At 37.1% G+C, this 16,795-nt stretch overlaps 1 protein-coding gene across 1 annotated transcript; it reads right to left on the minus strand.

Annotated features, from left to right (window-relative positions):
• Positions 1 to 1,124: 1,124 nt before the first annotated feature.
• On the minus strand, positions 1,125 to 14,706 carry LOC150077374 (vitellogenin-6-like). Its single transcript, XM_090386014.1, has 27 exons — positions 14,635 to 14,706; positions 12,888 to 12,905; positions 12,247 to 12,389; positions 11,963 to 12,094; positions 11,554 to 11,724; positions 10,973 to 11,161; positions 10,705 to 10,847; positions 9,850 to 10,033; positions 9,489 to 9,697; positions 9,117 to 9,285; positions 8,835 to 9,008; positions 8,498 to 8,698; positions 8,118 to 8,335; positions 7,816 to 7,922; positions 7,383 to 7,663; positions 6,842 to 6,962; positions 6,272 to 6,497; positions 5,840 to 6,134; positions 5,434 to 5,646; positions 4,989 to 5,354; positions 4,188 to 4,325; positions 3,849 to 4,073; positions 3,324 to 3,609; positions 2,707 to 2,864; positions 2,316 to 2,564; positions 1,968 to 2,211; positions 1,125 to 1,585 (listed from the first exon to the last, which is right to left on the minus strand). The coding sequence occupies exons 1-27, from the start codon at positions 14,669 to 14,671 to the stop codon at positions 1,290 to 1,292; spliced, it is 5,193 nt and encodes a 1,730-aa protein (XP_090242140.1). The 5' UTR covers positions 14,672 to 14,706; the 3' UTR covers positions 1,125 to 1,289.
• Between the last annotated feature and the right edge of the window lie 2,089 nt (positions 14,707 to 16,795).

Raw genomic sequence — 16,795 nt, forward strand, 5'->3', positions numbered from 1 at the left:
TCTCAGAGGCAAGTTTAAAGTAGTGCAAAAACTACAACATCTCAGCACTACTGCAACGAGGCATAATCAAGGAACTCTTACTGGAACATAGTTCAAAGACAAACGTCTGTATATTGCTGATGAAAGCCAGTAACTGACATTCATCAACAATAATATTATTAAAATAATATCGTAACAAGTATTTGAGGTTATAAAGCTCGTTCGTTTTCACGACTACTTTTTCAACAACCCTCGTGGTATAATACTCATTTTGTTTGTTGAGGCTTCTGTTTTTCTCGAGTTCATTTCAGCCTCTTCCATTCATACTTGGGAAATAGTTATAAGGAAAACTAAAGATGATTGCGATGTTGTTCCATTAGAGAAAAAGGCAACACACTACCAATGAATCTGGGGGATGTATTTTGCTAATAGAAAAGTCTCCTTTGTTGCTAAATCGCCTCAATGAAAGAACAGAAGCAGAAGTATCCAGATCAGGCTTTCTCACTGATTTCAAACTTATGCTCTAAGACGAATCCATCCTTAGAACACATTTGGCCATGTATAAAGTGTGTAAAATTTATAGAAATGACGCACAAAGCACCCCATGATTTCAGTTGCCATTTTAGGTCTTGCCTAAATCCTCGAAATTAATTTGGATCCATTGCAACCAATGAGTGTTGTAATCTATTCAAATCTGTTTGAACTTACTTCAACTACACGTCTTTTTCGATTTTGAGTTCTGGCAGGCTGGTTAAACCACTGAAAGATGTTGTTGTTATTGTTGAAACAGATGTGAATAAATTACACGACAAATATCTAAAAGATGTGTAGGTTAGAAAATAAATTGTCCTGTTCGCTGATTTCAAAACGAATAGAGCTGCTAACAACCTGAAATATTAGTTGGTTCTGGTAACTTCCGAATTACCGACAGAAACACGTGGATGAAGTTTATCTGTATTTATTTAGCAAATTTTAATTCAATATACGTATTTTTAAATTTGATATTTCTCTTGAACATGAAATGTAGCTTAACATTTTTATGTGAATCTGATTATGCAATCATTTCATAAACTGTTGTGGTTCTGTTTTTAAATTCACTGTTGAGGCATTCAACTGTAAGCTTGAATAATGACACGAGATCACTGTTTAAAGGGAAAAGAAGAAAATTTATTGGAGAGCGGCACGGAATTCTGTACAAGGCAATCACAAGCGAACAACAAACTAACGCATTAGAAGCGGTAAAAATGAACAGAAATTAGAGGTCACACATAACATGAGAGAAAGAGAGTCGTAAACCTAGTGCATGAAATTCAATATCGAGGACGGCGGCAGTTTTCAGGATACTCCACTTCCGCGTAGTGATCCTCTGACTTCCTCTTAATCTCATCCAAGACGCGGTAGGTGCTCTCCTTCTTCAAGTAGTTGGCAGTGCTGTCGGTGGTGGGAAGGCAGTGGAAGGGCACAGTCTTGGTGACACGACGGGTCTCTTCGCAGGAGGGAGAGCACGTGGGAAGGGGATATATGGAAAAGCAGACATATTTCATACGGTTCTGAGAGACGAAGACGCGACGATTACGGAGTTGAGTGCAGCCTCCTTCGTAGCCACCTACAAAGAAAAGAAACAATAAATAAAAGTACACCGTTTGTTATCGTCAATTGAAAACATTACATAGAAAGAAATATCACTTATACCGAAAGAATGTTTATAATTTTAATTTATCACAGTACGTCTGGCATTGAATTCTAATTGAGGCCTTTTCCAGAAAGTCAGATTAGCCTGGCACACGCTGAAGATTTTTTCCAAACCACAAATAGATAAAAGCAGCCTTAGAATACACTATATGCCGAAGCCACACGTTGTTACCATGTTGTTGCATTAATCAAAACATTTAATTTATTAAATTAAATATTGCCATAGAACGTAATGTATTTGGAAATTGTCAAGAGCTAAAGAGTATCGGTACAGTTGATTGATCACTGTTGCTTACCTCGTCGCTGTTGTTTTTGCTGATAAGGGTACTGATTCTGATATTTCTGGTGTTTCTGAAACTGGCACTGTCTTCCGCTTCCGTGGCGTGGGACATCGCAGCCTTCTTCGGGGATTGCGTAGCTGTAAGCGAAATCTTCAGGATCGTCGTAAATGCATTGCTGTGGGCCTTCAAACTCATCTTCCGTCTGACCGTCATAGTTTCCACATAAACCGCACATTTTGCCTTGGTAGTATGATGACACCTATTGTTAACAGGATCCGTTGTTTAATGTTCGTGAAGCACCTTTTATTAAAAGTTTAAAGTAAATAAAACGATTTTAAGTACAGTTTATGATCTTTAACTTACCTTAACGATGATGACTTTTCCGTCGTAGTAAACGGTAACTCCGTACATGTCAGAATCTATTGTGTAATAGAGGCCGTTGTAGTCAACACTGAAAACTTCCTTATTCTGACCATCTTCTGGATCATCGTGGTAGTAGGTGTCCCTTTCCGTGACTGGCACCCTCTGGCCGTTTACCCTGACGATAAGGCCAGATTCTTCTCGGACAGGAAGGATTTCAACCTTTGTCTCTCCAAGGAATACCTTGACAGCCTACACCAGCAAATAAGATAAAAATCGTTCTCAAAAAGTAATCCGTAAAACTACAGCAGGTTGTTAATCACATCTATATATATATATATATATATATATATATATATATAAAAGGGTCTCTTAAAAGGATATTGCAACTTACCTTTTCGTATTGAGGGTGGGATATCTTCTTTCCTACAACGGTGAATTGTTCAAGAGGAGAACAGTCCTTAGCGATGACCTTGCTGCACTGAATGTTAGGCAGAGTGTAGGTGACATTATCGAATGTATTGACGGTGTCATGCTCCACAGAACAATCAGCTGAAAAGAGAAGCACTTTATAAGCTTGTTTCTTTCTTACATTATTCTGTGGAAATTATTATTTTTGTTATCGTGATAAAAATTATTCCTGTGAACTAATTTTGCGCTCTTAGCCAAGCAAGCATTACTGAACGTTTGCAATTAGTGTACTTTTCCCATTAAATATTTGATTCTAATTCATGATGCTTGCATAAGAAATTTTACTTAGTTTTCAGTTCTCGAATGAATAAGCATTTTGAAGGCTCTCAAACATTTAATGATAAATGCATTATTTTAAATTGCAAAATTCAGAGAACATTCTCCCATTTGTTTCTTTATGTTTATTTATTCGTTTATATATATTCCAATAGGGCGCTGAATTTTCAGAGGTTTCACTAAATGCTGTGATATTAAGGTGGGGCAAACGAGACTTTGTATTTGGTTGTTGTCGATCCAATTTAAACTTCTGTTGGTACTTACCGTTTTCGTAGAAAGGAACCAGTTCATCCAGTATAGAATAGTCGAACATGGGAGTAGTGGTGATTGGTTGCCAGTCCAAAACGGGCACGTGAGTGTAGTAGGTCGTTTCGTAGGGTTTGTAGACACGGATATCTGCAATGGGATCCTGTGCAGAGAAGTTGGCTTCGATACGGATTTTGTTTCCGGAAACCTCGGTGTCGAAAACGTTGTTGTCCATGTACGGGAAAAGATAGTATTTCAAGAGTTCGCTCGCTTTCTGGGTGTAGTTCTTCACAACCAATGGAATCTAAAATATTAAAAAAGGTAAATTATTTCAGTAACGTTTAGAACACTTGTTGTGTAAAGAGCGAGAAATGTTTCCGTATTTCAATAAGTAGGCTCGATCCACGCATAGTTTAGCTTAGTTTGGAAACAAATAAAAAATGTAATTACCTTTATGATATGAATGGTATGAATTTTGCTACTAATTCAAACAGTTTATGTAAACATGGAAAGTGCAAGTGAAGTTACATTTCATTTACTTACGTTTTCATACTGAATATCGAAGGTGTACTGGTGAAGTTGTGTGACTGCCTTCAAGTATTCCAGACAGTATGGACTGTAGTAGAGGTCATCTTCCTTGCGGTCTTCCTTACATTTTTGATAGTAGTAGGCGTAGTGGTTGAAGTCCTCAAGAGTCACGGGTTTTTGACGTTCGCTCTCAAGTTCTTCCTGTTCCTCCGTCCTTTCGAAAGTTCCTTGGATGAGGATCTAAATAATAAAGGATTACTGATGATTATTTTCCTTCATTTTATTATAAATATATATAATGTATCTTTATGTGTATTAATTTCACTAAAGTTGTATTTTGAATTGACCACTCGCCTTTCTGTTTTCACTGCCCTCAATTCCGAAGCGGATTTTAATATCGGCATCCACCTTGTGCTCCATGTTCTTGGTGTCCAGTTCATAGAGTTTCTGGTAGTCGTAGTCTGGGTACTTGAAGTTGGCAGTTGCACGAACCTGTAATTGAAAATATACATGAAATTAAGCTAAATGTTTAACGAATCGGCTATGTACTAAGCTTAAACTGGAATAACCGCACTATATATGGAAATTATATATTATATATAATTTCCATATATATTATATGGAAACTATATATTACGAAAATTGCTTCGTCTCGCTTTTATGCATTTATTTGTTAATTTATGATACCGCTCTTAGACTTTAGACGATTTATCGATAGACAGAAACAGTTATTGAAGACAATTATTTCTTAGGAAGGCCTTTTTTATGATCATAATTTTAATGTTGCACAGGAAATAGGCATGATTTGAAAAATATTTATTAGATTCAGAGAAGAAAATGTGGTTACAGGAAATTGATAGGCGAATACCTATTAGCGTGATATTGCTCTTCTAAATTATAAATGAATACCTGATTAACCTTAATGTAGATATTCTTCCTTGTAATTAATGAGGAAGTCGCTACCAATGCATGATTAAACTTCTAAATGTGGTGAAGATTAGTTTTATCCCGATATTTCAGCTTGTAAAATGCAGTTACACCTCGTGGCCTGTGTTGCTTATGCTTATTTTAAACAACAAATATCAAATCAACTCATTATAACAATAAGAAAACGATAAGTGAATAATATTGCAAAATGATTATCTGAAATATTACCTTGTAGCCTTCTCGTTCAGAAGAATAGAAAGGAGTTCTCTTGTAGTGAACATCGAATTTATGGTGCAGTTCGTCCTCACTGTAAAGATAAGCAACGTGTCCTTCCATCATCCTTTCTCGTTGTCCACGGCCAATAACTTTTCCCTTCAGCACATGTGCAGAGAATTTCTTATCGGATGGTGCGCTAATATCGTTTTCGTCATCCTCCTCTTGCTTCCAGAATTTGGAAGTATATGATTTAGAATCTTTCTCATTAGCCCAAACCTTGGAGTCTCTTTTGTATTCGTCCTCAGTAAATTTAGATCCACGAGAATGGGTATATTGCTCATTAACATCCTTATATTCGTACTGCAGGGCGAATTCCACCTGTGAAACAAAGGTGATTCATAAGACCCAGTTTTAGCAACTATTATGCAATTGAAAAAAAATAATAAACGACTCATACCTCTTCGGTGTTGTCACGGTTGGGACGTGTCAATGCAACATCAACGCTGTATGGATGGTAGTAGGGGTTGATCATGAAATAGTACAACTGTTGACGGAGATCATTCTCCTGGAAGAAGCTCCACCAGGAGCCATCATCGTTCCAAATATCAGTGTACTGAGTTTTGACATCGAACCCAAGTCCGAGAAGGTCGTGGAAGTATTCGTCTTCATCCTGTAAGGGAAAACAAGAACTGTAGCTTCAACAGAGGCATATCGCACATAAAAATGTCGAATGAAAATCCGTTTATTTATAGAAACTGCCATTATCCAGTTGAAAATGTTTCTTTTCAAATTATATCTTGATTTTTCAAATTTTAGTATAATATAGATTTGGAAAGAGTGCGTTAATATTATATCTTAGTTACCTCTTCCAGTTCTTCTTCCTTGTGAAGTGTCAGGTACTTCTGACTTTCCTCCCATGGAACTGGTGCTTTGTTGTCGTAAGATGTGATGTAAGTGAAAGCTTCAGTGTGATGGTGGTATATGTCGTGGGGAACATCTGGGACGATCTTTACGGATATCTTAGGTTGGGAGAGATCAACCTTAACCTCAGCTTCCACGGGTAAGGAGAGGATGGATTGATGGTACACTCCTGCTCCAACAAGAGACTCTTCCTGTGGAACAACCACTTTAAAGGTCCTGAAAACTTCCTTCTCCACTCTAATAACAAAGAAAATATATTCTGATATTACTAGTACGTATTTTGTATTAAAATATTATGAAATTTAGCATCCAACATTTAAGAATTATCAGTAATTGAACATATAAAACAAGCTCTGCTATTTGGCCCCACTTACATCAAGTGGCCGTCAACTTTAACCTTGAAATCTCCGGAAGAAATGTCAGCTTTCATATCCTTGTTCTTGTAATGAATGTAGACGGGAACTTTCACCTCTGACACTACGGGGAAACCAAATTCGTTAGGGAAGACGTAGAGCCTTTCACTTGCAATAGTAAAATGCTTGAAGTCGTCCTGTAAAAATTCGCTCCACTTGGATTTATATTTAGGTGCATCGAAGAGTGCTGCAAAAAAAGGGTGGATTGAAAGTTAGTGTGATGAACAACGAATATTTCGTACCAAAGTACTGCATTTAAATGATTGTCTGTCTGTTACAGTTTACACCAATTGCTAATAAAAAAAAAAAAAAAACATTTATTATCATATTCTATATGATATTAAATATCATAAATTAGAATTTACAAGAAACGTTTTATGAATAAATTCAAGTTTATGATTTCATATGTTAAAATGAATTTACGTCGTAAACTCTTAAGTTATGTTAATATTTCTGATTCATTCTCATTGTAAAATGCACAACTGAGCTGCTTCAAATCTTCAACTGAGAGTTAATGTTAAATTCAAGTACCTCCACTGGTGAGACTTTCAATGGTCGATTCATCAAACTGGAAGAGAATAACTTGGTGTCCCATAACTTTAACAAATACATTTCCTTCGATTGGTTCGTAGTCTCTGATATCGAGATTTATCTGTTAGAAAATAAACAAAACTCTCAATGTCACTCAATGTAAAATAATTAATGCAATTGACTTAAAATTAAACATCCCATAACTAAAGTTTTATGTACTGCATTTCTCCTGACATTAGGGCACGTTAGTTTCTAACCTTCTACAGTACCATTTTTTCTAATTTTTCTAAATTAGCATAAAATTTATTTATTAAGAAACATCTCAAAATGTTAAATTAACGCAATGAGGGATTTAATGCAGCCATTCTTATAAACTTTTAAATAAATATTTGAAATTTCTGGAACATATCCTTGGAAGTAGGGCTTATTTCGAAGATCTGTAATTGGTGCGCATTACAATTGTACACAAATAACGGGTTCAACATAATTTCCCATTTCATATTGCGAATATCTTTGTTCTCTAATTGATCAACTTCCTTACCTTCTCATTGATCTCTTTCAATTCCTTCTCGGCCGTGTGAAGATCACGAGGTGACTGGCGATGGTATGGACCAGACATAGATTTCTTATAGATGAATCCTTCTGGTCCAAACACCTGATCGAGGAGTTTCTCAAGACCCACTGCGTGGTATCCGATAGTCAAAGTATCGTAAGACTGGCCAAAGATGTAGTCATTTAGCTTCAACTGGGCGGCACGAGGTATATAGCTGTTGTTACTGGCGATGTAGGAGAACTGAGTATATCCACCATATTCGAAGTCATCTGTAACGAAGTCATTCAAAAATATTTGAATACTTGTAGAGAGAAGAAAATGAGGTTTTTTTCATTAGATACTTAAATTTAGTTCTATTGATAAAAAAATCAATTCTTTAATGGTAGTTACATTATTTTTGGTGATTGGCTGGGCTACTTACCGTCGTATCCAGTGCTGTAGTAGTTGGTAGAGTCGCTGGAATCCATGTCCATCCAATCATCGTAGTACTCCTCCAGGATGTAGGACATGTCACTGAGACGGTTGGAGCTAAATTAAAAATTATGGATAATCAGAAATAAGTACACAAGATTGTAAACTGTTTTTATAATTAACAGGAGAGTAATAAAAATCAGCTAGATTATAGCGGAGAAATAGTGATATATAGTCTTACTTGTAATTACTAACATTTGGAACTATTGACTACTTTTGACGTAATTAGTTCTTTGTTTAAGAATGACTTACATTTCCTTGTGACAGGGATGAGTAGAGTTAGCCAGGTAATAGAAGGTGCTGTAAACGTAGGCAGCCACTTGCTGATCGGGCTCATCATCCAAAGAACGGGCAATGGTCTCCAGCTCGTAACGTTCGGGTTCTGTAGACATGATGACAGAGAAGGCAGCAATTCTCACTTCGTGGTCCTCTGTGGTGTCATAGTAGATGGGAACCAAATAGCGCAACACCTGTTTGTTGGAAAACATTGAATAATAACTTAGTAGGTCGAAGAATATCCCTTATTTTATTCGAAATAAGGAAGGTAATATCAGCACCTTCTCTAATTTGTTTTTATCTGTTATTATCATTATGAGGATTATATTTATTTACTAAGTTCACAATGTACTCACCTCCTCAGGATAGTTGTCCGCGACACGGTGAAGTGCCCAAATGGCGGTAACTTTGATGTCAGTTGGGTACTCTTCTTCCTCTTCGGTAAGGTAAGGTTTTAAATAATGAAGTGATTCCTTCAGACCGAAGTTGCCAGCAACTCGAATGTGCGTTTTGATGATATGTTTGCTCCTTTCCATTTCCTTCTGATGGGGCAAATACTAAACATAAAATTATGCAAGTTTTTAAAATAACCATTTAAAATCAGTGAAGAATTATTCTTTGACACACACACACACACACACACACACGAATAAATCACTACTAAGGAAATACAGTTTACGTTCTTTTACTTACTGAGAAATATTTGGATGCGATCTTTGGTGTGCAACGGCTCTCCTCTGGGTATTCATGTTCAACGTCGTCGTCTTCGTATTTCACGCAAGAATGATAAACCAAGTTACTGAAGGCAAGGTAGCAGGTCTTGTGCAGTTCCTCATCTTCCTTGACGCTGGGGTTATCACAAAGACGCTATAATATAATGTAATTAAAGTAAGAATTGATAATACCGCAATTTTCTGAACTATAAAAAATATCGTCTAAAATTGAAGCTTATTGGAAAGTATTCCCCACACTTACGTAGAACACATCGAGAAGAGGTTCGGAAGGCTCCTTGATGTGCATAACTATTTTCTGGATCAAATATTTAGCTTCATATTCGTATACACGTTTCGATTCAATGAGTTCCTTAACGAGTAGAACTGCAGGGTTGGTTCCAGTTACACTGAGAGCATCAAAGAATAGTTGTCTGAAAAGGATATAATCAGAAGTTAATTATTTTATTTTCTTATACATTGTAGGAGCAAGCAACAGTTCGCGAACATTAATAAAATAATCGGAATAAAAACCCGGTATATTGAATTTGTTGAATTATTTAAATATCGTAGTTTGTGTACTGTATATGTAAAAATATATTAGTGACATAAGATAAAACAGAAACTTTGACCTTACCGGTATGTTTGTTCTCTGTCGCTCGCACGTTCTTCAGGATAGTGAGCAAGGGTTCTATACGCCTCCTCAAGTTCATGGAATGGGAGAGAAGACAGTGCTTTTACCAGTGCCAAAAACTTCCTGGCTGGTTTTTCTTGCTTCAAAGTTTCGACAGGTGAAGATTTCTCTGTAGCATCCAAACTCACGAGTTCCTCAAATTTACTCTTGATCTGAAACCGGTAAGATTTCTTCATTAGCACAAAAACGCATCTTAATGCTGTCTTGTTATTAAAAAGTAATGACTTCTTTAAGAAATATTAATCTGCTGGCGACTAGGAATTATCTTAAAAGATATCTGTTATAAACAGAATAAGAGACAAACCTCGTTAATGGAAGCGGAATATCCATAGAGATTGTACAGATAGTGGGGCTTCATCAAGTCCTCCTGTCTACCGGGTTCCCTATCATCATCCACCTGGAACATGAGGGAAGTGTAGGTTTCGGTATTTTCTACCATTCGGTATTCATATTGGGCAGGACGTTCTTCAACAAGTTCAAGAGTACGGCTAAAAATGGAGGGGGAATATTTTTTAGAAAGAGAAGCCTAATGTTACCGTACTAATGCTATTAATATGTACAGAAACAGACAAGTTAAACTTTTATTACGGTAATTGTGAAGGAAACGAACGAATATAACATGGAATGAATTTTGATGAAACTTTCTAGCAACAAAGTTATTTATAAATTACAGGAATTTATTTGTAGAAGAGAATTAGGCCAAAGTTGGCTAATGTACTAAATCTAAGCTGACCAGAAATTTTACTGGGCATTTTACATATTTTAATCTGATTGAAGTTATAATTATTTTAATTTCAAATTATACTCGTGATAACTTTGAAATCCTTCAGTAATCCTTCGCAACTATAAATTTGCGAGCCCTAGACCAGGATGTCCAGCAGAAAATTTTTAAACAGTAATGCCCTGGACACTGGCATTATTTGTCTGAACATGTTGCCCGCAATTACGCTCAAAACTAAGCGAATAACTTTCAGTCTAGGCAAAAATTAAGTACGTATCACTGTTTAAGAGGCTAAAAAGTGTATACGGCATCCCACCATATTAGTTGTGGTCCAAAATTGCAAAAGTAGCCTCTAAGAAACGAGAGAACCATTCCGTATTCCAAATGAATGCAACTTGGCAATCCAGTATTTATTTTACCTTCACTGTTTATACTTACTTCAAGTGGATCTGGATTTCCTGTCCTTCAGGGCCGTAAGGATCAAGCACGGAATCGGCTTCGGTGTAAGCGAACTCGATCACATAGTTGTTACGATCACCTCGGAGGTCGTAGTGATAGATGGCGTTGGAATGAAGAGGAGTCTGCAGAGGGGAACAAAACAGGAAGAGACATCGTTAATAATTTGTCATATTAGCGTTAATAGTAATTACTTAGCTGAACCCTGTTTAATGCACCAGTGTAAGAGACCAGAATAAGTATTACTTACTGATTCATCAGATTCGCATTCGGTGCAGTCATCGCCATATGTGTTGGAGATTGCCCAGTAAGGTCTGTGGACACAGTTCTTGTAGTTGCGACTCTTTGTTACATTTAAGACGTTGTTGTAGTATGGAGTCAGTTCATTTGGTTCGCTTGTGATCACATATTCCGTCTCACACTCTCCACCGATGCCGTCCTGCAATTAGTAAAATAACAAATTTAGGAAATGGAAACGAGGCGAATAATTTTGGTTTAATTTTAGAGGAGTTTCCTTTAGTAACTGTCACTGTTTAATATTAAGCATGAAACGAAACATTTCACAGTATTCTTTATTGCATACTGAAATGGTAAAGGCTTCTGCATTTAATATTAAGTAAAGTAATTAATCATAGATGGGAGAAAAGGGATCCTGGAGTTAACGTATAAAATTACATGCAATAAGTGATCAGTGGCATTATTTATTAGGCCTAAACCTTTGTGTTTTTTCTAGAATAATTTTATGTATTCATCACTATATTCTAGTATGTTTCTATATCTGAAATTATGTTTCAATTTTATCAGTGACGGGAAAAGAAACATCGGACTTACCTCCATAACTTTGTAGTAGTCGGTTTCAGGGTCGGGTTTGCGGAGGTAGTTTTCCTTACGGTCGTGGACAGGATTAACTTGATCCAAGTTTAGTTGGAAGAAGGTCAAAAGTCCTCGCTTCAGGTTGACTGACCATTCTGGCTCATCCTTGGACACCTGATACTTCTTTACCTGAAATTCAAAGAAATTCTTTGTCAACGATAGAAGCCAAGTTTAATATGGAAAAATAGCTTCCAATTACAATTTAATCATAGATCAACATCCTCCTCTCTCGTAGACAGTGGTATAGCTTTATAATAAACTCGTATCATTGTTAATATGCAATAACTATTGACTATATTCTTGTATCGATAATACAAGAAGACATAAACAAGTTAATTTTGTCTTTATTATCTTTATGGTTACTTACCAGACCGTTTTCAAAGTGAACCTTGAAGGGTTTGGTGAGGTGCTCCTGTTCGAAATGATCCTTCAGGTCAAAGTCGTATTCTTCAATGCCCTCAATAATATCATTTTCTTTACCGAATTTGACATTATCCAGCTGCAAAGACAGACATTTAGCCTTATGGATGAAAATAATGAGTTATTATATAAAATCTTTTTACGCAACTGTTAAATACAGGACGCTGATCATTTAAGAATTGAATAAAATCTGTTTCTAGCCCTATGAGATATCACTTAGGTGTAACCTACCTTGAAGATCCAACCATCTTGTTGAGGCTGAAGGATGACATCGCTTTCAAAAGCTACCACTGAGTATTGGGGTTTGAGTCCAGGAAATCCGACTTGAACATAACCGTAGTACTTGTAAACGTACTGCCGGTCATGAGTAAAACCTGCATTAAAAAAATATTTAGTTTCATCATTTTGGAAAAGGATAGATTTAATGTTAGCGCAATTTATTGTTAATGGTATTCACGAGCAACAAATATTTTCTGTTGATATTTTCGATGCAGTTTGAAGTACTGCGATATTTTCAGTACAATGAAGATATGTTTGTATTTTCTTTTTTAATCAGGTTTATTTCCACTAGATCTAGCAGTATCTTTAAACTTTGAGTATTTCGCCAGCGAACTCTTCTTTTTGCAAACTATTGTTATGCATTTCAAGATTCACGATAGCAATAAAATTTAATTCTTGTTTAACTTAAAAATGCGCTTTTTCAGTTACTATATTCAGAATTATATTAACACAAGAATAATATATCAAGGGCGTAATGCGAATTTTAATTATATTATGAAGCTAGTGTTGCATTCAAGAGACATAGACCGACAGGAATTAGTGAAAGTTCATAAGTTGCAGTGAATATTACATTGAAAAAAAAAAGCACTTACCAGTTCCAGAAATGCCAGCTGAAATAAAAAAAGAAAAAAAAATTAATGTAAGAAGAGAAACACGATAGCTTATTGTAATCTTTAATTGATAAATTCATTTCAACTATTTAAATAAGTCCACGACAGTAATATTTTCACCCTTCCCTGACCCCACTGTCTTGATCGTGATATGAACTCCACTCCGCCAGGTTACGGCCTTTCATGTATGACAGTGGATTTCTTCCTTACATAGCCCTTTTCTTCATTTCATCAATGGTCAGTTGAGTTGAAGGCGGAGTACTGAGACAAAGAGAGAGAGAGATCAAGGGACACACTCTTTCGAGTGTTCTCAACGATGTCGGCTGCATAGTACGGCCCATTTTCTAGTTAGCACAGACCCTCCTTTTGTTTCGCTCCTTGAAGTGATCTTCATTGTCCAACATTTATGTGTGCCTATATCAGTGAATAGGACACCCGCGATTATGCTAATTAGTCATAGTAGGCAATGCAGCCCTCATTATTCACAGCAACAGAGGGAGTTCACATTTCAGTGACGATTGGCGTATATTTAAGAATGGATAAAATGAGGACGTTTGTCCTCATTTTATATTACTTTCTATTCTTTAACACGAAAAAGATTAATGGGTTACCTGTTGCGAATTAATTTCAGTATGGGAAATATTTTGCAAGCTGATTAATTCGTATTGATTTAGTAATTATTCTTTAGAAAAAAGCTGTACAATAATTAGCTTAACGTGCCTAATTTATTCCCGTAGTTCATTCATAAATTTCGAAGATGGTCTGTCGAAGCTCATCCGAACTCCTATATTACAATTTATTCTAAACCTTGGCATACACCGATTGATGTCTTTTACTCTATAGTATAGACACGTTTAAACACAGTTGTTATTCATTCATGAATATTAGATATTCGCTTCAAAATGAAACGAGAAAGGATATTTGCCGAACAGCCCGTTGCATTCCCACTAAAAGACATTGCTAGTATTACAGTAATCGAAGACAAAATGCAGCTTACTTTGGTAATAGGGTGATTGAAAGAAAGAATACGTATTAGAACACAAGATTAAGTTTTTGTAACACCTTTAGTTCCAATAAGAGTTTACAAATACGGCGAATGAAATAAAAATCTTAAATTATGGTAATGCTTTAATATAAATGCGTAATCAAAACGGTGTAAAATAAAGATTATTTTTCAGTTAAAGCGTCTTATGCATGTTGTTTTTCGTATACCGCGAACGATCAAATTCAATTAAAACTTTGCTAACTACCAGTTAATACACCGCGATTATTACCTTTGTTAATAGCTTCACGTTCTGGAATTTTTGCCAATCACATTCACTGCTCCTCTTGATATCTTCCCGTATATAAATTGTGATCATCAAGAGGGTAGTGCATGTTACCAAAGGACTGGCAGAAATTCCGAAAATTGGAACTGTTAAAGAAAGCTAATAATCATAACAGTGTTTTAATTGGCAGTTATCTCTTTTCAAGTCATGATTGGGTCAATTAAGACTGTTTTTCAACCAACCAACATTACCTGAACATCTTACGACTATTCTTTTACCAAATACCCACGAATCTAAGTTAACTTTTAACACAGCTGGGAGCAATGTTACCTTAGAGAAAAGAGTAAAGATATCTGAACAACTAAGAATATCCCTTTTAAACAGTTATATTTCACGATAATCATAGACTGAGAAGATTTCATTTAAAAAGTTTTTCCATAATCAGTAACGATTTGACTTACCTGCCAAGGCCACTACACAAAGTAGGAAGACGAACATCGTAACTAGAGCGTTGAAGACAACAGCTGACTTACGATGCTCTCCGACGGGCTTATATAGTGGCCATTCTTTGTAGTTTAGCATATCAAGGTACTTCACATTCGGAATGATTGACAGGTAGTTGAGTAACCTTGAAGATTTATCGCGAGGTCAGATAGTGACCTTTACTGCATTTCAACTCCCGGATTGCGTATCGGATGTTTTACGTGTTTGGTCTTCCTTGTCTCTTAAAATACATGTAAATGGAATGCTTTCCGATATAACCGTTTGGCAAAAGTTCAAGTGGACACTATCTTTATTGGACATACGCTTCGATTATTACGAAATTTGTGGGGTTACACGTTGGCGACATCTGCATACATCTACGTTAATCTTCGTTCCTGTCTCCAGGGATGCTTGACTTTTGATCTTTCCAGAGATGATTTTTCGGACCCGAGTGATCATCTTCTGCTAGTCTTCCTGTGCCTTTCGCGTATTTCGTTTCTATTTCTTTGCTGTATGGTGAAATGTAAGCTTAGCGGCTCATCATTTCAACAGTGGAACAGCTTTCAGTGGAAGACTCAACGTGTTTCATCGGAGGTACTGCCGCGTAATGTTTTTTCTCGCCTCTGCGAAGCGAGGCTTAATTTTATTTCAAGAGACAGAGGAGATTAATTAATCTATTTACTGGCTGACAGCTCAGATGGCTTGTATGCACGTTTGCTGTTTCTTTCAATATGACTTGAACTTCAGGAATTTGAATTAATCGTTTTCAGAAGCAGATCTTCAGAATATTTATTCTGTTACATATTTCTTACACCTCAGAACAATACTGCCTTCCGCATGTTATAGGTATATTTGGGTCTAACAGCTCCTGGGATTTCTCCCATCTCCGCGTATGTATTGGACAAGCCAGGGATTTAAAAGTATATGGGTCATGTGATATGTAGCGTCTTGTGCCCTTGTTCATCCATGTTAGCCGCCGGGCCCCTAATGGGACCCGACGTTACCATACCTCCACGGGGAGGCCGACCGGGTGTTATAACCTAAAAATAAAAAAAGTGCTGCTCGCGGTTAGTTATTAGTATTTTTTAGAATAATTTAGAAGCTTGCGAGGGGCTATACTTTGAAATAATATTTTCTATATGCCTAAATGGGTCAGGCAGGAAATTTTGATGTAATTAAATTTGAACGCGTAGGCCTGAAAACGCTGTGAAAGTCAACAGTAAAGTGGGTGGGGAGACTGAAGACTGGAGGAAAGAAAAGGAAGTAAGGGGCCGATAGAGAGAATGGCCCCCGATTGCAGTGGAGCAGGCCCGTGCTCTACCAGAGGGAAGAGATTTGGGGAAAGGGAGTGGGGGAAAGCCCCCTCCCCCACAGGAGGGGAAAGAAAGCACCGTCCAAGAGAGAAACAGTGTATGTTGAGTTATATGACCACCTTGGATTTTCTTTAGTCCAGGTGCCCAACAGGGCAAGATGAGGTTCCTTTGATCTTCTGTGGTGTCGTTGACGAGTTGAGTCACAGTCTTAGTTGTTTCCATTACTCTACGCCATTGAGGGATGACTGTTGTCTCGTGATTGATATTGTCCTATTCATGGATTTGTGAACTTTTGGGATACCTCCACAACGGGAGGGGAGGAGAGGGTCCGTTGTCTTGTGAACAGATTTTGCGCAAAACGTGTGAAGGCTTTGTAGGTCTCTTCCTCTTGCAGAACGATGTCCTCCTGGTTTCGAAGAAGCAAGTGAATCTTGGTGTAAAGTTGACATCTGAGGTCCTCGTAGTGGTCACGCTCGTAGACCAGGTGCTCCCAGGACGACTCCTGCCCACAGGAGCACCGCAGAGTAGCTGAGATTCCAAAGTCATATAGCCTCTTTCTAAATGAGCCATGTCCGGTAAATAGGTAGGTGGTTTGGAGTCCGGGCGAAAACCAAGCTGGGAAGAGTGGATAAACTTGTCCGACATCCGGTATAAACTTCTTAGTAATGGAGCCTTTGTTAATAGGGTTCTAGCAATTTTGCCATAGTGATTTCATGTGTTGTAAAATCCGTCTGTTCTCCATGGTTTTGGAGTTTGCTGGGTCTGTGGTGAATCCTATATGGGAGACTATTTTTCCTTTGGAATGTTGGTACAGCAACCGCCAGCA

Source organism: Mastigoproctus giganteus, chromosome 12 (assembly GCF_048544385.1).
Source record: "Mastigoproctus giganteus isolate SK-2022 chromosome 12, ASM4854438v1, whole genome shotgun sequence".
Lineage (NCBI taxonomy): Eukaryota > Metazoa > Arthropoda > Arachnida > Uropygi > Thelyphonidae > Mastigoproctus > Mastigoproctus giganteus.

Coding starts and splice junctions, on each gene's coding strand:
- LOC150077374 (XM_090386014.1), bottom strand. CDS start 14,671: ATGTTCGTCTTCCTACTTTGTGTAGTGGCCTTGGCAG. Junction 8,336..8,497: donor CGGACAACTATCCTGAGGAG/GTGAGTACATTG, acceptor TCCAACAAACAG/GTGTTGCGCTATTTGGTTCC. Junction 6,963..7,382: donor TGAAAGAGATCAATGAGAAG/GTAAGGAAGTTG, acceptor ATTTTCTAACAG/ATAAATCTCGATATCAGAGA.